The following is a 23,996-nucleotide window of genomic DNA, read 5'->3' as shown; positions in this document are numbered from 1 at the left end:
AGATTCTGGGCAGAGAAAGCTTATGCTGTTGAAAGAAAAATTGTAAAAATGGAGAAAGAGGTTACAAAATTTATAAGACATAAATAAGGTCTATTGTCCCTGCCCTTTCCCAAAGTTAACCCCACCCTTTTTCATTTTATTTGTAGGGGTTTCAAGCCACTGAAACAGCAACATGACTACAACCACTAAAGCGAAGGGCAATATAGCATAGTGGTTACTGTCACACTGGGGCTGAAGAGAACCAGGTTCTATTGCTCAGCCTAAACTATCTCATGTTGTTGTGAGTATACAACAGGGAGAGGAAGGGGGAGAAAGTCAAAGCAGTTTGAAAAAAATTATGGGACACAGAACTCAACACACAGTCATCAACTAGCCAAAATTACTACTCCACAGAAATAACGATTTGTACACAAGTCCCCATTTCTACTAAGCCTTTCTCACATTGCTCTTCATACAAACCCTTTCTTATCCATTGCTTCCACATCCTCCACCCGCATGCCAAAAATGAAGAGGTTATTTTCTCCAGCTTCCTCTGCCATCTCCACATTGGCACCATCCATGGTCCCAATTGTGAGGGCTCCATTCAGCATGAATTTCATATTTCCTGTTCCTGAAGCCTCAGTCCCAGCTGTAGAGATCTGTTCAGACAGGTCTGCAGCTGGAATCACTGCAATGGAGTGAAAAAAAGAACAGTAAATATTTTATAGGGTCTTGATAGAATACAAGCAACATGCCAAAACCTCTGCCTCTAGCAAAGTCAAAGGGTTCTCACTATGTGGAGATTCCCTAGCTTCTGCTAGGCAGAAGTTTTCATGAGGACTTTTGACAATGCCACATTATTTTCTAATTAAATATTTTTGGTGTTTTTAAATGGATTTTTATCTTCCTTGTAACCAGCCTTGAGTTCAGGTTTGGGAAAAAAGCAAGCTAAAATGTTCTCAATTAATAAATATCAGATATGTTACATGGTAGAGCCCCTCTGTCCTGTCACACAGACCACTAGAAACAGCCAACAAACTGTTCAGCTAGTCAACAGATTGTGTATTGTATATGAGACCCTTGAATTCAAGTACTTTTGGGCTGATCACATACAGAGCTCTTTTTGTCATGACATTCTCATATACTCATGGGATATAGCTCATTTTTCATTGTCTCTTACCTCCTACAGCTGTTACATGGAGGATGAGGGAATGGGAAAATACAGCTAGACTTACATACGCAGGCCTTGTGGGACTAAGCTCCCTCACCAACACTGATTTGCTGGTAACATTAGCTATTGACCCACAGTGTAGAACCATATTCAAGTCTCAAACATCTCCACTGGCAGGGCTGAGAAACACCTTTGCCCCTATTACCGATGAGGCCCTGTGCTGGGCTATAAGGTAGAGGCAGTCCCAGGATGAAGCAAGAGGCAGCAATTTCCTCAGGTGTATTTGGGGAAGAATTAGAGCAACAGAGCCATAGTGAGCAGAACCTGCCATGATGTTGGCTGCTCACCACAAGCCCCACTGAGAAAAATAACTAACTGCTGTGGAAAATAACTAATGTTCATTTGAACATGGTCTGTGCAAGTCAACTTCCTGCTGGATTATGTCCTTTGTATTGCTACTGTGTTTATTGGAACATTTAGATTTTCCTACCTCATCCTCCAACAAGTCTTGGGCCAGCCTTGTTACATGGACTAACAACATGACAGAGAAAAAGGTAGTACTGAATATCTTCCAAATGTATAAAGAGCTGACAAAGCCTGCTGTGGGCTGCTGCTTCTCAACAGGCACTGGGGCAAACTGGTCAGTACCTTGAGGCCTGTAGTGGTCCATTTATTGCTATGTGATCAGATCCTCTGGTTCAGTGTGTTCTCTCAATGTATGATCCAGGGACATACAAGCATCACAGCAGTGGACTTTTCAGCAGGATCAGAACATAGCATTACTTATGTCTGGCTTCCCACTGCCCTTTGTGTGCCCACATGGGCTTTGTGAGGATTTTTAGGGTTTCCCACACAAGGAAAAAAGCAGACATTACATAAGAAGCCTACTTTCATTCTTCCATAGAAGCTCCTGAAATTAGACTTAGGGCCATCTTACCTTTCTCAGCAAGAGACACTCTGTAGTTCTCCAAGAAGATGACTTTCAGTCTGTCTCCTATGTAAGGATCATTATTGATAACATCCCCAATGGATGTGATCAGTTTAATAATCATTTTTGCCATGTGGTAGCCAGGAGCAGCCTGAATACAAAAAAATACATGTCAATTTAAAAAGTACTGATGAAAAGATTCATAATAAAGCAAGCAACTCAATGAGGAGTGTTCTCTGCATCAGTTAATAACAGAGCCTCTGTCCAGAAGAAAGATACTTAGCAATACCAGAGATCATTTTAATTCAGTAATTCTCAAACTGTGTGCCAAGATACAATACTATGCCTTGTAATAAATTATTAAAAACTCCTGTGAGCTCTACAGAAGAGGGTATCCGCCATGTCTCTGTTTAATTTACTGTTTTGGCACTGGTTCCTGCCCATCAGCCTCTGCTGGGTTTCTGCATGAGGTATGACTGGATCATTGCATTGCTCCTGGTGTAGAAATGCAATAGAATCACTCTCCCTCAGTCAACTCTCAGGCATGCCCAGATGATACCCAGTCCCACTTAGGAGGCATGTTCAGATCAGTGACTCATGCAGGAACACAGAGTGGTCTCCTCTGAGGGTAGTTAAATCTAACTTTATTTAACTGGGGAATAGCATGGGCATCAGCTATATGAAATTGAGGAAACAGTGCCCTAACTGCTGAGCAGCAGTAGTACAAACCTTACCTTTCCTCCAATCATAACAGTTCTTGGCACATAGGACTTTTTGGGGTCTTTTCTAATACCTGAAAAGAGCAAATCACTTGTAAGGATGAAGTTGACAATGAATGCAGTTACTTCAAAGAACACCTGACAACGTGCTTTTTCCATAGAGAACAAACTGTTTCAGAAACTGCAAAGCTGCACGCTCTTCAAGTGTCACTACTTCTTCAAGGGTGAGATTTTTTTTTAACAATTTGGGTTAACATTGCAAGTCTAAGAATATCACAGATACATGGGGTAATTTCAGCAACTCTGGTTTATCCTCTAGCCTGTCAGATTAGGGCAAGTTTCTGTTTTAGATTCTCGATGAAGAAAAAGTTGTCAGCCTCTCTCTCTCTCAACTGTGTAAGATTCTGGTCAGACTCCAAAATGCACTTCTGTGTCCTTGCAAACCTCCTGGTGTGGACCACACCACTACCTCAAAAGCTGGAATGGCATGGATCCCGCTCTTCGTGAAATACTTATAAATCCTGACCAATAAGTTAGCAAATCCTACATATGAGCCATTTATCCCCAAGAAGAAGAACTGCAAAATCTTTATGCAAATTATCTCTGTTCCTAAGTGGGAAAGCTATAAACTGCTTGTGTTAATGAACAAAAAACAAGAACACAAAGCTCAGCCAGAAAAGATCTGAGCTGCCTCACAGGCCTGAACCAGAGCTCAAGGCAGGCACCTGAGGAGGTGGAACAGAAGGTTTTATTGCCACTTTATCACAGGGACATCATTACTTGTAACAAAGTTTAACACTGCAGTTTAACTATTAATTTTAAGAGCTAAGCAATCAGCACTGCAAGATATTCACTAGCAGAAAAAGCTCTTATCTGACTCCATGGCTTTGCATAGTTTTATGTGCAAGGAAGATAAAATTGTTTGCTTTTTTCAACTGAAACTATATATAGTAACTTCTTGTGACCAGTATTGGAGGAAGGTGGTGTGGATGGTCCAGGGTAACTTGTAATACAAAGATTCAAGTCTGATTTATAAATTTCAGTTTTGGTCTCTTGCTAGGTTTTTCAGACTGATTGTGGAATCTATTATTTATTATTTTAGATTTCTATCAAAGTCTCCCAAGTTGGATGTCCTCTTCATCTGCATGCACAAGTAAGATGTTCAGATTTGTCAGCATTTCTCCTGCCTCTTGTAGAGTAGCTGCTGTACATGTTTGACCTTTCCTATGGATAATCAGTTTAAAGGAGGTAGCCCCAGTGAATAAGCAGTATTTGCAGCATGCAGTTGCTCTATGAAAAGGAGAAATGCACATCCGCGCTCAGAGTTTGTGCTTGAATTTTGAAATATTGCAATTAGTGCACTGTTAAAGGAGACTGGTTGGATTTTGCTTCGTTCTTTGAGCAAGACTTCTTTCACAGGAAATCTTGCAAAGCAATCTCTAATATCTCTGCAAAGAGATCTGACTACAGAGCCTCCAACTAGACATACCTGCTCGAAGTTATTTTATGTCATGGTAAGTTCTGGGAGGAGATCTGTGAGCCACTTATCAGAAATTGGGGAACAGCTTTTTCCCCCTCCCCCAACTCAGATCCTGAAATTCTGTAGATGTGAAGGTTTAGTATGCTATTCCTAATTTCTGAAATCTCCCTAATTGTGTTCCTTGGTAAAACTGCTGTTCTGCATTGGTACCATACATTTATGTCCATTGCTTTGAGGGCAATCATAACTATTCCAAACAAACCTTTGCAGAGACACCAAACGGGACAACTTGGGCACCAAGTAAAATTAATCTTCAGTATCATTCAAACAAGGGTTACCATGTTTTCCTTCTTCTCTCCACCTATTAAGAGGATCTGTGCGTCCCATCTGGTGGTGCACAAACATTTGATCAACAGCTATTTTTTGTATTTTCAGTTGAATGCTTTTCTGTTTGTTTGTTTCTTCCCAGAGGCCAAGGGTATGACTTGATATCAGCACCATTTTAACTCTGCATACATGCTCAGCATTTCACACAGGGCGCTTGCAAGACAAGGCCTTAAAACCATGTTGCTCAATTAAAACAGTCATTTGACAGGGCCGTCAAAAACAGCAACTGTGCATCTAGTGCCATCTTCCTCCTTTGTAGCTTCTTGTAGAACTTACCTCATGCCACAAAGTTCTGGGATTCCCTGCTTCCCTGCTCAACATCATTGGTTGCTGATGGTGGGGACATGGGAACACAGAACATCATGCCATCGTGACACAAATTTAAGTTCTACTAAACGTTACAGAGAGAAAGGGAAATCAGACACATGACAGCTGTTTTCAGCAGCAGTCACATGTTTATAATTATATCTACTTTGTCCTGGAAGTTGCTGCTTTGAGGGTTACTCACGGTTATAGAGAGTGATGATATGTAGGCAATTGAGGAGCTGCCTCTTGTACTCATGAATCCTCTTGACATGTACGTCAAACAAAGAGGAAGGGTTGATCTTCACCTTGTACTGTTCTTCCAAATAAGCAGAGAACTTCAGCTTGTTCTCCTGGCAAAAGGGAATCAGAGACTGATGTTACAGGCTGGGACACAGGTAAAAATCCAGAAACACATCCCGATATATGCTAGGGCAGGGGTGTCAAACTCATTCGTTATGAGGGTTGAAACCGACATAAATGAGACGTGTTGGGCCAGGCCATGTTGAGCTGGGCCACGTGTACCTATTTAAGATTAGGTAGCAGAGATATAAACTTTATAAAGGACACAAACACGATTAAAGATTTTTTTAAAAACATAAAACATGCTTAAAACATTAGCACTTGTTGGTTTTAAAGGTGCTTTCTTTGTATTTCTCCCATGGGATCCAGGGAACTGGGCAAAGAAAGCTCTGGCACTTTCCTTCCTTCTCCAGGGAACCAGGAAGGGGAGGAGCCTCAGATAATAGAAGGAAGAGAGACTTGGCTCCGTAGCTCTGCTGTGAGATTGAAAGAGCCTGGCAAAGCAGGCTTCCCCCCCCCCAAGGGAGGAGCCTCAGCCAATGGAGAAACTAGAGGCTTCGCTCTGTAACTCCTGTGCAATTGAACAAGTGTGGTAAAGCAAGCTGTGATGCAGAAAGAAGCAAGAGAGAGGAAGAAGGAAGCAGATGACAGCCAGTTGCTTGGGGGCCTGATAGGAGCCTTCCGGGGGCCTGATTCAGTCCCTGGGCGGCATGTTTGACACCCCTGAGCTAGGATGTACAGAAAGGTGTGTCTAGCTAAGATACTCACAAAATACAAGGCACACACAGGAATGATAATGATATTCAAGAACAGTGTTCTCACCTAGCTTTGGCTCAGTTTTAACAACAGCACAAAGATGCCTGCCTTCATTATGGGCCACTCCACATATGCTTTTCAACAAATATACTTTCTATATACAAAAAGTACAACAATGGAAAGAGAGGAACATGTATGTGGAAACATATGAATCATATAAATGCAGTCATCAGAAAGGCAGGATCAGCTGCAACTCTGAAGCATATACTCAGTGGCAATCCTGGATTTGCTACCTTGTTATGTGTGAAATGGCCTAAATCAGAATTTTAGAAAACATCAATGTTATCATTGCCACAATTCCTCAGGGCATGTAAGACAGAATTGTTTAAACTAGCATTTAACAAATAACGGGGAGGCGACCACTATTGGACCAGCCCATAGCATTGACACCTGAACCATCCCAGTACAAATCCAGAGTGCCAAATAACATTTTATAATATCATTACATGTGGTTCTCAATAAGAATTAAAACCTGGATCCTGGCAAGTAAACCTGGAACCGTACTACATTTTTTAAATTGTATGAACTGTTGAAATGTTTTAATGATTTTATTGTACTTCGATTTTAACACTTTGTTATTTTAGCTGTTGTTAGCCGCCCTGAGCCTGTTAGGGGAGGGTGGGATATAAATGTAATGCAATGCAATAAAATAAAATAACTAAAATTATGTTATAATGACTAATGAGACTCCACAGTAATTTGCAGACACAGTGAGGGAACCTTTTTTAAAAAAAAAAAATGTTTAGGATTGGAAAGTACAGTGTCATAAAATAGATAAGAAAAATATTTTTAACAATACAAAAATGAGATTATTTGTCCAGCACTGAAACTTTACATTTGGAATGTATGTTCACATGAAAGAATACCATATCATGTACAATTAAAAGAACAGACAATTGTACAAACAGAGGCTGACTTTAATCATCATAATCTACCAAACTTCTTACATGAGATTAGCAGTAATGAGATGTTGCTGTTCTGTGCATCAATCATGCTCATACTTTTAGTGAGCTTTAAACTTAAAAAAAAAAAATCAAAACACTCATGCAAAACACTGCTCCAAGTAAGCGGAGAACTTCAGCTTGTTGGATTTTGCTCAGTTCTTTGAGCAACTAAGTGATTTCACTTTCAGTGCTGTCAACCAAGAAAGGCTAAGCTGAGACATCTAATTTGTCTGTCCTAGTGCCATAAATCTCAAATGTTTAGATCTGACTTCCTTTCACAGTAATTTAGAAATCAGAAACCTAAAAGGTAAATCTATGACTTTTTCTTTTAGCCTTCTGAATTTTGGGGATCTTCTTCGTGGTCTCTGTGCATTCACACATATGGGTAATCCGCAGGATTGGTCCCAACCTCGGAGAATTCAAAGCAATCTTGATCGCAGATCTGGCGCGCCTCCCACTCGTCCTGGGGAGGAGGCAGGCACTGCGCATGCCTGGACGAGGGGGAGGCGCTTAGCCACTCAGTTTCTTCCTTACCGCCGACCGGATCGCACCTTCCTCGCTGATCTCCAACTCTTCATTGCAATCTTCAACGTTCACCTTCTCTTCGCTTCAATTCTTCGCTTCAATCTTCACCTTCTCCTTGGTATCGTATAAAAAAAAAAAAAAAAAAACCTCTCTTCTACTATCTTTCCGGACTTCTCCCTCCCCCCCCCCCGGGCGGATGGAAGGAAGGGACAAAATAACTTTTAAACGTTGCACCCGCTGCGCTTCCAAAATCCCTTCGTCCGACGGTCACTCTCTTTGCCTTTTTTGCCTCGGAGAAGCTCACCGTACGGACTCCTGCGTCCACTGCAGCCAGTTTGGCAAACAGGCCCGCAAAAATCGTGCCGCGAGGCTCAGGAGCCATCTTATGGAGACCTCCCTCCGACCGACCACGCCGCATGGCGAACAACAACAACTCGCGCCATCTTCCCCACTTCTCGCGGGAGAGACGCAGTCGGCAGCTTCTGCGACTCAAGGTCCCTGCAAGCCCAAGTCTGGCAAGCACACCAAAAAGTCGGATGACACCAGAAAGCGCCGCCGCTCCGATTCTGCCCACGCGGACCCGACGGGCAAGCTAAGCTCTAAGAAGCCTAAGACCCGGCCATCAGATCAAACCGGACAACACTCGGGTTCGAATCCGACCACGAGCTCGACCGCAACTAAACAGAAGGCATCGAACCCGACCGCACATGGCTCGGGCTCGATCCCGAAAACTCCGACATCGAAGTCGACGGCAACACCGTCCGTCACACCGTTAGAAATCGTGCGCATCTCATCTAAGTCCCCATCGATATCGAACTCTCCACCGGACCAGATACTGGAGACCCACTCTCCTACATCCGTCAGCAGTCACCGTCCTCTCGACCCTCGTAAATTCGTGGACCTCTCACAGCCGCTGGACGCCCACGCTCTAACCCGAGAGCCTTCGACTCCTAGAGTCCTTCCAACCAGACCAAGATCCCGCAGTCGCCGACGGTCACACAGCCGCCGCAGGGAGAGATACTATTATTACTCCCCGTCGAGATCCAGGTCCCCGTCCCCTCGGGACCGAAGACGGCACCGAAGATCTCCGTCCTACGAGGTCTACCGCACAGACCCGAGAGACCGTCACTACCGCACCTACCATGACTCTCCTCGGTACCGGGACCGCATGGACAGACCAGACCGAACCCGTTACCGAGATGTGTCTCCACGCAGACATCACCCTGATTTGGACACATCGCTTCGGCATCGTGACGACCCCACGCGTCGTAGCGCCGAACCGAAACTCCCTTCACCACACGGATCCGTGCGCACTGTTCCTGACAAACAGCCGGCACCCCTCCAACTCCAGCCTGACCCGCACCAAGACACCGAGGACGACTCCGAGCAGGAACTCTCCGACTCCGACCACTCTTCGGGCTCGGACTTACAGTCTCCTGACTCCGACATAGCAAAGCCAGCGGAACTATCGCCGTCAGAGGGCCCAAAGTCATACCTCGACCTTGTCTCGAATATGGCGAACTCACTGAACCTGAAGCTCAACACCGACGCGCCCAGAGTTTCGGACGTCGTATTCGACCTAGTTCATGCGGATCTGCCATCAAGTTCTTCTCTCCCTATGCTCCCTGTCCTTCTGGAAACGCTTAAGGAAGCATGGGACAAACCGGCATCGGTACCGCCAACATCCAAAAGGGTTGAAGCCCTTTATAAGATACACGCACCGGACTCGAAGTTTCTATTCACACACCCGGCCCCGAACTCGATCATTGTCCATTCCTCGTCCAAGTCCAAACAAACCAGGCACCCAGTGCCCCCAGAACGGGAAGGCAAAAAGCTCGACACCATCGGGAGAAAGATATACTCCCTCACAACGGCCACGACTAAAATACATAATTACATGGCATGCTTCTCAGCATACGCCTACAACTTGACTACCTTCCTTAACACACTGATCCCATCTCTACCTGAGGCATCCCAGAAATCAGCGACCAATGCCTTGCAAGAGCTAGCCAGAGTAAGCAAACAGCAGATCAACACTGCTCGCCATGCTGCACAGTGTTCCTCCAAAACCTTGGCCTCAGCCATAGCCCTTCGCAGACACGCGTGGCTTAGATCCTCGTCCCTCCAACCTGACATCAAGTACAAGGTTGAGGATTTGCCCTTCGATGGCCTTGGTCTATTCAATGCAACTACGGATGACATTCTCACATCAGTAGACGACGGCAGGAAGAGGGCGAAACGACTGGGAGTCTCGCAACATCCAGCCCAATTCGGCAAGCACAGGAACTGGAGGCCCACCCATTATAAGGGAACCAGGTCCCCGAGACAACAGGAGCCATGGCGACACAAACCACCACAATCTAAACCCTTTCAGCACCGACGCCCTCAAACAGCCAAAAAACCTGCAGCTACCTCCAAACCGTCTCTTTGACCACCCTGCCCCGAGCCGTCCAGTTTCCCCCCATCAGCCGCAGCCTTCCACACACACCCGTCTGCAACCGTTCTACCCTGCCTGGAGAGACATCACTTCGGACTCCTGGGTCCTCGCCATCATTCAAAGGGGCTACCTAATAGAATTCGCATCCACCCCGAAACACCACAGATTCCTCACCACACCTCCGTCCACTCCCCTGCAAGCGGAAATCGCGTCTCTGCTGGACAAAGGCGCGATAGAACCAGTTCCACCTCAATACCATCGCACCGGATTTTATTCCCGCTACTTCCTGGTGCCAAAGAAGGACGGTGGACTCCGCCCCATCCTCGACCTCCGCAAACTCAACCTGCACATAACCTACAAGAGATTCCGTATGATCACACTCCAGGCAATCCTCCCGCTCATCCCAGAACAAGCATGGATGGCGTCCATAGACCTTCAGGATGCCTATTTCCACATCACAATCAATCACCGTCACAGAAGGTTTCTCAGGTTCGCCATCGGGGAACAGCACTTCCAGTTCTGCTCCCTCCCGTTCGGCCTATCCACAGCCCCGAGGGTTTTCACCAAGTGTATGGCAGTGGTAGCAGCCACACTACGTCAGCAACACATATCAATTTACCCGTACATAGACGACTGGCTGATCGTCGCACACTCGAAGGAACAGCTGCAACTGGACGTCTCCGCTACCCTCTCTCTCCTGGCCACCCTAGGCCTCCAAGTCAACCTATCAAAGTCCAAACTGGCTCCTACCCAGCGAATCCAGTTTATAGGAGCAGACATCTCCACAGTCTCTCAAACGGCCTCCCTACCTCAAGACAGAGTACTCAGTATACAGGCTCTGGCCACCACCATCATCGCCCAGCGATCGCAAACAGCCCTCACATTCCAGAGAATGTTAGGCCTCATGGCAGCAACCACCGCAGTCTTGTGCTTCGCGAAGCTGCACATGCGACCCCTGCAGATGTGGTTCGTCAGGACCTTCCATCCGCACACACAGCACCAGTCCACGCTACTCACCCTACCGCCACACATCATAACATCCCTCAAGTGGTGGACAATAGAACGTCACCTCCGCAAGGGCATGCCGTTCAAACAGGCACCCCCCTCGGTGATTGTCACCACAGACGCCTCCAAGTGGGGATGGGGAGCCCACTTGGGAACCCTCACAGTACAGGGCCAGTGGTCAGACCACGAACGCTCTCCCCACATAAACTGCCTAGAGCTCCTCGCAGTGCACAAGGCCTTACGGTCCTTCCTCCCATCGCTGAGGAACCAGCACGTCCAGGTCACCTCCGACAACATCGCCACGGTCTTCTACATCAACAGACAGGGAGGCACCGCCTCCATCAGACTCTGCAAGAGGGCCCTGGCGTTGTGGCACTGGAGCATAAGCCAGGGCATCTTCCTCACGGCTGTTCACCTACCAGGAACCGAAAACACCCAGGCAGATGCCCTGAGCCGCCACTCGACCAACAACCACGAGTGGTCCATCAACAGCAAATACATCCGACAGATCTTCAGCATCTTCGGGACCCCGAAAGTAGATGTATTTGCTTCACCGTCAAATGCCCTATGCATCCACTTCTACATGAGGGGTCCTCCGTCTCATCTCTCCAAGGGGGACGCCTTTCTCCAAACGTGGAAGGGAGCACTCCACTACCTCTTTCCCCCCATTCCACTTATCACCAGAGTTCTACAGAAGATTCAAGTAGACCGCACGAATTGCATCCTAATAACCCCATGGTGGCCCCGCCAGCCATGGTTTACAACCTTGCTGCTTCTGTCCAACAATACATTCCTCCTACTTCCTCAAGCGCAGGACCTCCTCTCCCAACAGGACGGCAAGGTCCTGCATCACAACCCAGCATCACTCAAATTGACAGCTTGGAGGATCAGTTTCTAGAGTTTCCCCCTGAGGTCCGCCAGGTCCTAGTGAATTCCAGAAAGCCATCCACTAGAAAATCCTATCTACTTAAGTGGAAGCGTTTCTCTCACTATGCCTCACAACATAACTTCGACCCCAGCTGCGCCACCATATCCCAGGTGCTAACCTATACCCTAACGCTCTCCAGGGCGGGGCTCTCATATTCTTCACTGAAGGTACACCTGGCAGCCATCTCAGCCTTCCACCCCCGCATTGGGGGCACGACTGTCTTCTCTCACCATGCTACCAGAGCCTTCCTCAAGGGCATCATCCGCCTACACCCACCAGTCAAACAAATTCTTCCTACCTGGAGCCTTTCTCTCGTCCTAAGCCAGCTCATGAAACCACCTTTTGAGCCCATGGCTTCTATTCCACTACACCTGCTGTCATGGAAGACAGCCTTACTCACGGCTCTCACCACAGGCAAGAGGGCCAGCGACATCTGTGCACTCAGGGCGGACCCACCATATACGACCTTTCACAATAGCACGGTGGTCCTCAGACCCGACCCGACATTCCTGCCAAAGGTCGTCTCTCCCTTTCATCTGGGGAGACAATCAACCATACCAGCCTTCTTTCAGCACCCCACGGATGCAGGGCAAAGGGCGCTCCATAACCTGGACGCACGTAGGGCCCTAGCCTTTTACATAGACAGAACCCGCCAATTCCGTAGAGACCCTAGACTCTTCGTCGCGTACGCCGCCCACAACAAGGGCAGCAAAATATCTACTCAGAGACTTTCCAAGTGGCTCGTTGCCGCTATTGAACTCTGCTACCAACTGGCGAAACAGCCAGTTCCCCAACACATACGAGCCCACTCGACCAGAGCCGTGGCTACCTCGTCAGCCTTCATGAGGGGCATCCCTATAGAGGACATCTGCGCTGCAGCCGTCTGGTCCTCTACATCTACCTTCGCCTCGCACTACGCTCTTGACGTCCGTGCCCGGCGTGATGCCTCCTTCGGACAAGCAGTGCTGCGCTCCATCTTCGACTAACCACCGTGAGTACTATACTCTTTACGTTTTTGTCCTAACCATGCATATTCTTACAGATCCAGCACCCACCTCCGAAGAAATAGCTCGCTAATCACCCATATGTGTGAATGCACAGAGACCACGAAGAAGATGGACAGGTTTCTTACCTGTAACTGGTGATCTTCGAGTGGTCATCTGTGCAATCACACAGACCCACCCAGCCTTCCCCGCTGCTGGACGCTCATCTAGCACATTCGTTTCCACCTATCCGGCGGCGGGAAGAAACTGAGTGGCTAAGCGCCTCCCCCTCGTCCAGGCATGCGCAGTGCCTGCCTCCTCCCCAGGACGAGTGGGAGGCGCGCCAGATCTGCGATCAAGATTGCTTTGAATTCTCCGAGGTTGGGACCAATCCTGCGGATTACCCATATGTGTGATTGCACAGATGACCACTCGAAGATCACCAGTTACAGGTAAGAAACCTGTCCTTTTGGACACAGTGGATTAATTTTCTAATGGCAGACTGGGGTTTGCCTGCCTCCCCCTTCTCACTGTAGCTTGCTAATCAGACTAAAATGCTGTTCCTCGTGCACAGGGGACACCAAGGAATGACATGAGCGGGGTTTGCAGGGGGAAGGGGAATCAGTAGAAGTTGCCAAATTAATCTGGATATAACCCAATACCATTACATTTTGCAAAATCTTCCTTAATAGTAGCAATGATTCCAGGAAGCTAACAAATATTTCTGGTGTACACACAATAGCCCCTGTCAAAGGCGTCCATTTTTGAAGTTGCATGTTTTTCTACAACTTGTCTGAAAGACCCAGATATGCTACTACTTCCCATAAGTCATGCACCAACAAAGTCAATATCACTGCATCCTTTTTCTTAAGAATTTGAGCCAATACTCCCATTGACTTGCAGCCAACTTTGCTCTTATTACCTGTTTAACTTTGGCTACATCCCTGATAAAGGCCTCATCATCAACAAAATCCAACAGCTTCTTCAACAGACTCAAATCAGTTATGAAATCTTCTCCAATTCTCTGTAATATCAAGGGAAAGAAATTCACAATTAACAATCCAGTTCATTTAATGTATATGCTTTCACTGTTGTGGATCTCAACCCCTGCCTTCTACAATCAGGGACAACATTTGCCAGAAAAGGGAGAATTGGAGACAAAACACCATGACCTTGAGACACAATGACAGGGCCATAGTACAGAGAGAAAAGATGCTGGTCTGTAAACAGTGTGCTAATAATGTACAAGTTGGCTAGCTGGCTAATCCAGAGCCAGCCTCTGAACTGAGCCAGCATGAACCCAGTTGCAAACAATACAGCTGCTGTCACTGCACCGTTTCATTTAAACCCAGTTATCATGCATGGGGGACTGCTGGTGTTCCAGCAAAAAGAAGCGGGAACATCACCAGCACCAACCCCAACCCTAGGGTCAAGTGGAGGCCTTCTGCAGGCAAACTTTTACACAAGGCTATACTGGGAAACAACTTCCATGTTGGAAATTTCATCATAGGCCGAGAAGAGCAGCCAAGCAACAATCCTTTCATTGTTAACTTCATGGTCCCAACAACCATCTGATACAAATTCAGCAACCTGTGTTTGTGTGCATGTTAAGTGTCATCAACTCAGTTATGGTGACCCTAAGAATTAATGCCCTCCCAAATGTCCTATTGTTAGCAGCCTTGCTCAGGCCTTGCAAACTGTGTCCCCAGTTCTCTCCCCAAGTGCTGTGTCCCCAGTTCTCTCCTCTCATACAAAAAAGAAGGACTGCTGTCAGTGGCTTTTCCTCTTGGCTGAAGCCTCTTGTGACTCACCTCCACAATGACATCAGAGAGTCCTGGGTTGCACAGCAGAAGCCAACGCCTAGGAGTAATGCCATTAGTCTTGTTCTGAAACTTCTCTGGCTCCAACTCATAGAAATCCTTGAAACTAGAAGACATGAGTTAACAAGGCATTTCAGAAAAAAATCAAGTCATGTAACTTTTAAGGCTAGCAGAATCAAATGGAGAAACTTTTTCTTTACTACATCATCTCTCGCACGGGCCTGTGTTCTCTGTACAAATACATACTAAACTTCCTTGCACATAGTTAAACATCACATCATACAGACAGACTAATATCATATCCTTGACATGGTAGTTTTCTATACATGTGAAGCTTTTGCCATGGGGATGAGTCAAACATGAACCTCTCCACTGCAGTGGTACAGTTCCTGAAGTGGTACAGCCTTTTTGATCCTGTTGATTCCACACTTTGGTCCTTTGTTTTACCAATGATATGCAACATGGTGCTGTAACCATAGTATGTTGCCAGTGTTATCAAAACTATGTTAAAAAGTTTTCCCATTACCCCCAAGATTACAAGTTCACTCAAGAGATCATTTGTTGTTTTTTAGTGGCTAACATTCATATTCCTTTGTCTTCTAGTTTCCAAACCATGTTTATATTTTCTAGTCCCAGAGAGGAAGATGCAAACACGCAAAATGAAACAGATTTCATAACGATGCATGAGAAAGAGAGAAACAAGCTTTCTTCCCAGATCCCTGGAAAGATACTACAGTCCCGGTCTGTTTTCTGCTTATACAGCCCCAAGCTCATAAACAAGCAAAGGAAAAACAAGAAGGACTCACACAGAATTCTTTACAATTTCTGAGTGGATCCTGGCCACACCGTTGACTGCATGAGCACCGATAACACAGAGATGAGCCATGTTGATCCTCTTGCAGTCGCCCTCCTCAATCACAGACATCCTTCGGAGACGGTCGATATCTCCTGGGTAAAGGGCTGCCACATGCTGTCGGGGTGCAAAGAAGAATATTGACAACCAGGGCTTAATTATATTATATTGGACCCTAGGATACAGAAGAATGTGAAAAAGAAAAGCAGTTGCTTTGAGGATGTGCATTCATTTTGCCATTTCCTACACCTTTTAAACAAGGACCACCCCATACAAGGCACCAGGAGTTCCACATATGGAACTTCCTGCAGTTTTATTCGTTTAAATAGCTGGTCTGTCAGGTCACAGCTGAGAACAAGAATGTATGGTACTGGTGAGCCTTCTCACTTAGCATTTTTCTGAACAGAAAACACCCCAGAGAGAGGCCCTGGGCAGCAGGGGGGGATACAGGTTAGTGCCAGAAACTGTATAAAGATCTATATGTTTGTGCAGCTCACACAGGGGCATGTTGGTAAAGGAAACAGCAGGAGGAGAGGATTAATCCCCTTCTCCTGTGCCATGGTCCCAATTCAAATCACAATCCTACACACCAGCTATTTAAAGGGGAGGGAACCCTTTGGGAGCCCCATACATAAAACTCCTAACTCCAAGTTTGGACTTACCCTGTGGATATAGAGAAGGGTACTAGAAACTGGCACCACTGTGATTATGATAGTTTGGTGGGTATATCTATGTCACAAGCACAAATTGGTTTTAGCACAATTTATATTATAAATGTAAAATGGTTTTATACTCATTTAATTGTCATTGCTTACTCCAAACAATCCTAGGATGTATACTTTGGCAAAGGATAGAGGATCGCTAACCTTCTGGTGCAACTTTTCCCAGAGTGCACCTGATCTCCAGGCCACAGAGATCATTTCCCCAGAAGGAAATGGCAGTTTGGAAGGTGAATTGTATGACATCATACCCTGCTCCACCTTCCCAAAGCACCACCTTCAAATCTCCAGGAACTTCCCAAGCCAGAGTTGGTAAGCAATCCTAATGATAGCGCCAAAGATTCTTTAGAGATCTGTAGCTCTTCATCATAAAACAATAGTTCCCAAGGGTGCTTGAATTATTGTTAAACGATAATAAATCTGTAGCACAGATATTCACCGACAAATCTGTAACAGCTTTTTAAAAGGAATAATAAGCTCTTCTCATGTAGTAAAAATGCAAATCTCAGTTTCCCCAAAATGCATTAAGGTTTTAACCCACGGAAATAATTCATCCTGGCAAATATGCAAGCAGTCCAAGCTAACCACATAATATATCCAAGCAAACAGTGATAGCACTTGTTCCCAGCAAAGTCAATGGACTATCCAAATGAAGATGAAAGTGATTCCTGAAATGGAATGTTTGACTCTTCCCAGTGGCACCAGACTAACCAGGAGCTTCTACACTCCAATTGGTTTGGGTCATTCTTGTATGGCCCCTGGAGGACTCTAGCAATAGGACCCTGGTGCCTTCATCTCTGTGACAACATGGCATTTTACTGGAGAATGAAGTGATGGGCCTGTTTTCTGCTATGCCACAGCACCAGCACCGAAAATAGTCAGAAGGTGGTGCAGCAACTACCAACTTTATTTATTTAGATTATTTAACCTTTCCACTTGGTGGGTCCTCAAAAAAGCTAATAAGTATGTTCAAATATAAACCAATTCGGACAAAAATCATGATAAAGCATCCAAGAACAATAAAAAAGCTTGGAACGCTACACAATATGCTGTCCCCTATTTCAGTTCAGAAAAGTAACAACAGGGACCAGGTGACACAAAGGACCAATAGAATTCCACACGGAACTATAAAGTTGTTGGCTTTGCCCTGCTTCCTGCATATTCAGGCATAGTTTCAACTACTCTCAAACCCCTGCTTGCTTCCAGCCTTATCAATTCTCTTAATTCCTCCAATTTCTCCAATCCAAACTTCTTACATCCAGATGTTTTTGGTTGATCGCATAAATAATCTCCAGGTGCCTTGGCAGGAGTTTTTCAAACATAGAGACAGGCCAGCGTTCCAGAGCTTCAGGCAGCACCGTATGGTTGGTATACGCACAGGTTCTTCTTGTTATTTCCCAGGCCTAAGGCAAAAACATGTGTGGATTAATATGAGTAAAAAGAAGAAGAATTGCAGATTTATACCCCGCCCTTCTCTCTGAATCAGAAACTCAGAGCAGCTTACAATCTCCTTTATCTTCCTCCCCCACAACAGACACCCTGTGAGGTGGTTGGGGCTGAGAGGGCTATCACAGCAGCTGCCCTTTCAAGGACAACTCCTGCAAGAGCTATGGCTGACCCAAGGCCATGCCAGCATGTGCAAGTGGAGGAGTGGGGAATCAAACCTGGTTTTCCCAGATAAAGAGTCCACACACTTAACCACTACACCAAACTACACCTAAAAGATCACAGCTGGCTGAATCTGATGTTTCTAGTGATTTGTCCACAATAATTTCCCTTATTGGACTGGCACATAAAGCAGTCCTGATCTACTGCTTGTCCAGTGCATCCACCCCATGATTCAGGAGTACCAGCAGATACAAATAAGCAGCTGTTGACTTGTGACATGGCAGAGGCACAACAGACTCTAGGTACAAACCTAAATAGCCTTTTTTAAAAACCCTCTGCTATAATCAGGGTCATAAATGGATTTCCCAAATAATAGGAATATTCTCTACAAGGACTGTGGTTCAGATCAGGGTTCTCCTACAACAGAGAGGCGTGCTAGTATCTGGCTTCATATGACCCCCTCCAAGAGCTGCTATTTGGGGGAAGCATACATATAATATACAGGCAATCTCTTTAGTTTCCCCAATGAGGAAAATAACAGCCATGGTGGAGGATTGTATAAAGATGGGAAAACAGCACAGGGGAGGAAAGGATACAACTAGTTGGCTCCTTTACAGTTGGACTGCTCAATGTTAAAACCGAGAAGAACCCCCCCCCCCAAAAAAAACAAACAAACAAACAAACTTTACAACTATTTAGTGGTAACTCATGTCCAAAGACATAGGTCTTCCACCAAATGTGTGCTTTTCCCTTTAGGTGGTCTGTACTGAGCTGTCATCAATAATCTTGAGACAGTCTAAGAACTAATTCACAATCTCATGTAATTATGCCATTTCCTTTTTTTCTCTCTCACCTTATCCCACTCCATTTTTTCAACATCAATGAGAATTCTCATGAGCTCAGGAATAGCAAGGGCAGGATGGGTGTCATTTAGCTGAATGGCAACCTGCAAAACATACACTCTTAGTGTGAAACTCCACACTCCCATGACATAAAGGCAACATAAGTTGTGGGATCTTTGGACCCTGGATACCATGAGTTCAAATCCAGCCTCAACTCATCCCCCATCTTCTACTCCTTTACAGTCCCCTCCTACTTCTCCAGGGATGCCAACCCTTTCCCACAGATTTGTACAGAAAAAATGAAAACACTCCCTCCAAACTTTCCAAATTTTGTAAAAGAACAAGAACAGACTCTTATCCAAAATAAACTGCACAACCATGCAAACTGCCTTCAAACCAGCAAAGGATTTCCATGAATGGAAAGATCCCCTCCCCCAATTTCCTCCCTCCTGCTGCAAACCTCTGACCCATCCCCCAGGAGCAGCATTTTGGGCTGCAGCAGGAAAGGAGAACATAAGAACATAAGAGAAGCCATGTTGGATCAGGCCAAAGGCCCATCCAGTCCAACACTCTGTATCACACAGTGGCCAAAAATTTATATATACGCACACACACACACACACACACACACTGTGGCTAATAGCCACTGATGGACCTCTGCTCCATATTTTTATCTAATCCCCTCTTGAAGCTGGCTATGCTTGTAGCCACCACCACCTCCTGTGACAGTGAATTCCACATGTTAATCACCCTTTGGGTGAAGAAGTACCTCCTTTTATCCGTTCTAACTCGACTGCTCAGCAATTTCATTGAATCGGTATAATTATTAAACTTGTAGGGGTTTTTGTGGTGAACAAGTAAAAAACAGCAAAGCATTTTGTAAGCTGAGTTAGTTGTATAAGTAATTATTTAACAATAATGTGCGTTATAAAGGTGCATCAATACTGATGCATCAAGACTAATGTAATTATGATTATTTCTAGGTATTACAATAATAATATCACAGTAAGGATAATGGTCACAGTTTTGCTTTCTAGAATTACTTGGAAACTCCACTGCCACTCCAAAATGCTAGTTCATTTTTGAAAAATGCAGAAAATTGGTAACAGAGGTATTCTCTGTAACCATTTGTTCAGCCCTAGTATTCACCTTGTCAGGGAAAGTTTCAAAACAGGTTCTGACGGGGTCCCGACAACCAAATTTGGAAGACTTGAATCGCCGTATGATATCCTGGAGAGTGGCCGCTACCACAAAGTACTCCTGTTTCAAACGCAGCTCTTTCCCTTCAAAGAACTTAGAAACATGGAAAGAAATGTCACTGCTGTGGAAGTCTGTAAAAGTCTCTGCAGCATCCAACACAATGAAGCCAGTACCCAAAGGACTGCAAAACTATTATGAGTCTTCTTCTTTATTGAGCGCTTAGAGCATCCTATAATCTATACACTATTACAGAACTATTGTAGTGTAGTAGTTAGAGCATTATGAGGATCTGGCAGATCTGGGTTCAAATCCATACTCTGCCATGAAATTCATGCCCATCACTAGCCTACCTCACAGGGTTGCAATAAGGATATGTATGAGAAGAACCATGTACCCTGCCCTGAGCCCTTTGGAGGAATGGTGGCATTAAGATGTATTAACAGACAGAAGAAACGAAATTTTGGGCATAAGCGCTTGTGAAATCCCAATGGTTCTTTCCATCAAACCCATCTTTGATATACACATTTATCTGAAATAATTAGGCACATTTCATCCACAGAAATGAAAGAATACAATTGTAATCCTTTTTTGAAATTTCTGCAAAGTCAGAGAACAAATCTTCATTCATCATCGGACAAGTAGAACAGAATCAAAGAAAGTCAAAACTTGCTTAACCTATTCAGGAAATCACCAGGAAATCAATGGGACTTGTGTTAAGCATGCTTACTTTTTTCTGAACTGTACCCAATGGCCCCAATTCAGGTAAAGTCAGCCATGCTTACTCCCATTGAAATAAATAAAACAAGATAATCAGTTTAGGTTCAAGGAAAAGAGATTACAGATTAAGAAAAAATAAAAATATAACACAAGCAAAAAAAAGTGAAACAGAAGGAACCAGTTACTAGGAAGCTGTGTTTGTGCAATGCAGTGTGCACTTGACCATTTATCCATAAATCAAAACATGTTTCAAGTGCCCATCTATAATAGTAAAACAGACCAACAAGATAAGATCAGTTCAGTTAACCAGAAGGGCTTAGTTCAACATATTTGCTTAAAACCATAAAATAGTATTCACAAGTATAATTTTTTAACATAATGAATCAATATACACACACATATATTTCTACTGTGTTCCTTAGAATATCCTCTCAGTTAATCAACACAGCAGAATAGGAAAACCTCTCTACACATGTATAGGATCTATATTATAATAAATTAAATAGTCATTTCTGCAGGAAACAGCAATAGGCTGCATATGCTTAGCAGAAGAGACTATGAGTGGCATAAAACATTAACTCACATTATCGTTTGGATACAGTACTCTGGAGATGTTTTCTGCCAAGTTTCTGTCCAACACTGCCTGGATATAATCACCAACATTAACTAGATCAAGCAAAGGAACACATATCAATGGAACAGCCAAGCCAACTCCATAAATGTAAAATGCCGGTACAGTAATTATATATTTCATCTGCTGTATTATCTAGAATATCCTCTCAGTAAAGCACGAGTCTAATTTTTGCAAGATAGCTATGCAAGTCTGTTGCAGCCGAATCAACAGACTCCTGCAGCGACTTAGACTAATGGATTTATTCTGGCATAAATTTTCATTAGCCAGAGCTCATAGCTGATCGAGTAAGCTCTAATTCATACTAAAATTTGCCATAATAAATTCATTAAGTTTTTCTTTAAACATGCCACAAGACTTTTTTCTCATTTAGCAGACTCTTCCAAATAAACAGCTCCTCTTGTCCATGTCATTCCTACAGAAAATGTTGCTTTGGATAGGTTTTTATTGGCGGGCTGGGGGGGTGGGGTGGAAATCAACCTTTGCTGAATACATTTCAGAAGCCTAAATGATAGACCAAGACTTCCATAAATGACAAAAGGAATACCTAAAGTTTTATTTAGTATATATGATCACCATCTTCAAGTACTTGAAAGGTTGTCATATAGAGGATGGTGCAGAATTGTTTTCTGTGGCCCCAGAAGGCAGGAACAGAACCAGTGGGTTAAAATTTAATCATAAGAGTTTCCAGCTCAACATTAGGAAGAACTTCCAGACCATTAGAGCAGTTCCTCAGTGGAACAGGCTTCTCGGGAGGTGGTGGGTTCTCCTTCCTTGGAGGTTTTTAAACAGAGGCTAGATGGCCATCTGATAGCAATGAAGATCCTGTGAATTTAGGGGGAGGTATTTGTGAGTTTCCTGCATTTTGCAGGGGGTTGATGACCTTGGAGGTCCCTTCCAACTCTGTGATTCTATAAAGAGCCCTAGAACAAGACTCCTCATCTTAAGTCACCAGATATTGGCAGTTTCAAGGACACATTGCCTAGTGCAGAAATGATGAACACAGCACCTTCCTAACACAGCCATCCAGCATATAGGTGATGAAGAACTAAACTGCACTGACCCATTGTATACAAGGGACAAGAGCCTTATATGCATCTGTGCTGTAGTCAGCACATTCTTATGGAAGAAAACCTCAAGACAGAAATGGTGGATGGGTCCTATCTGCTGCAGACAACTCAAAGCCAATTCACCAGTTTCTGCTTCTGTGCATGCTGGAACATTAAGCAGTGCTTTGACAGGACAGACATTTTGGCTTTCATTCCACCCAGCCAAATTTCCAACCTGCTGAACATTAAGAAGTCTGAGTTTGTATTTTCCTCTAGCAATAGGCAACCCAGATATATCCCCAAAATAAAAATAAAAGAACAAGACAGCATATTCCAGAAGGAGACCACACTTACATTCTTCAAGGTTGAAGTCATTGGGAGCTTTGGCAGACCACAGCCTCATAGTGTTGACTGTATTGTTCTTGTATCCTGGAACAGGAGTGTCGTAAGGCATGGCAAGCACTACCTAGAAAAAGCAGAAATGCATCAGATAAAGATTAGGAAAAAGAGCGGTTGCTGAAGCCTGTTTGGCTTTGCCAGGAGGAAAAGAAAAGCAGTAAAGAAGTGTTTTAATAAATAATAAATTTAATGAATCCATCACCTATGGAATGCTGATCTTCTCTAGTACTGGTGGCTCTCAACCCCTGACCTGGAAGTGAAGCTTCATTGTCTCCAGCTGCTAGTCGGGCAATACCGCTTTCCCCCTCCCACAAGTTCCATGTGATCCCACTGGTGGGTGACCAACCCATTCTTTGGAGGCCTGTGAGGGAATAGACACCTGCATAGACAAAATTGGTGAGGCAGCACCAATAAAAAAAGAGCATGCAGAGGATGTATTTCAGTAGCTTATTCACCAATTTGTAAATTAACTTGGAATTAAACAGTAGGCCTCAAAAAATCAAAGTTAAAGAGTTTCCAGTGATAGTTTAAAGAGCTCTTTATACTATCACTGGAAACCCTCAATATATCAATTAGAAATGATAAAGAAATAAAGGGAACAACTATAAGAGGAGAAGAATATAAGCTCCAAGCATTTGCAGACGACCTAATATTTATTTTAGAAAATCCACTGGAATCAATTGGTTTTTTAAAAGAAAAATTAAAGGAAAAAGGAGGTTTGGCTGGAATGAGAGTTAACTATCAAAAAACAAAAATGTTAGTGAAAAATATGACAAACCCTCAAAGAGAAGAATTAGAACAGGAATCAGGCTTTCAAGTTGCAAAGAAGGTGAAGTATTTGGGAATACAATTGTCAAATAAATCCATATCTTTATGGGAAGATAACTATATAAAACTTCTTAAAGAAACTGACAGAGATGTGAATAATTGGGATAAACTACAACTCTAATTGATGGGTTGGATTGCAGCTATTAAAATTAATGTCCTACTTAGAATGCTATTTCTATTCCAAACTATACCAATTGTCATAAAACAGACTATATTCCAAGAATCTATTGAAAGATGATGCATCTCTGAAAACAAATGAAGAATTAAGAAGCCAAAATATAAATTTAGACTGTTGGATGAGAGCTCAAATCCAATCGAGATATGGGAAAGATAAAACTCAAGGCTTTGAGAAAGATGTGTTAATATTTGATAAAACTATTTGTGGCCCAGATGAGAAATTAATTAAGAAGATCTATGCCATC

General features: G+C 44.2%; 1 protein-coding gene across 1 annotated transcript in view; it reads right to left on the bottom strand.

The window, feature by feature from the left end:
• LOC132590822 (glycogen phosphorylase, brain form) overlaps positions 1-23,996 on the bottom strand; it is a 61,631-nt gene that overhangs the window by 4,808 nt on the left and 32,827 nt on the right. The window contains exons 6-17 of the mRNA XM_060263754.1: positions 22,702-22,813; positions 21,251-21,333; positions 19,900-20,043; positions 18,762-18,854; positions 17,557-17,703; positions 15,535-15,698; positions 14,720-14,834; positions 13,831-13,932; positions 5,173-5,320; positions 2,813-2,871; positions 2,088-2,229; positions 460-667 (exon numbers count right to left, since the gene is read on the bottom strand). Coding sequence (XP_060119737.1) covers positions 460-667; positions 2,088-2,229; positions 2,813-2,871; positions 5,173-5,320; positions 13,831-13,932; positions 14,720-14,834; positions 15,535-15,698; positions 17,557-17,703; positions 18,762-18,854; positions 19,900-20,043; positions 21,251-21,333; positions 22,702-22,813 — 1,517 coding nt within the window. The remainder of the gene's footprint in view (positions 1-459; positions 668-2,087; positions 2,230-2,812; positions 2,872-5,172; positions 5,321-13,830; positions 13,933-14,719; positions 14,835-15,534; positions 15,699-17,556; positions 17,704-18,761; positions 18,855-19,899; positions 20,044-21,250; positions 21,334-22,701; positions 22,814-23,996) is intronic.

The sequence above is a fragment of the Heteronotia binoei genome, unplaced genomic scaffold (assembly GCF_032191835.1).
Source record: "Heteronotia binoei isolate CCM8104 ecotype False Entrance Well unplaced genomic scaffold, APGP_CSIRO_Hbin_v1 ptg000814l, whole genome shotgun sequence".
NCBI lineage: Eukaryota > Metazoa > Chordata > Lepidosauria > Squamata > Gekkonidae > Heteronotia > Heteronotia binoei.
This window is presented reverse-complemented; position numbering and strand designations above follow the sequence as displayed.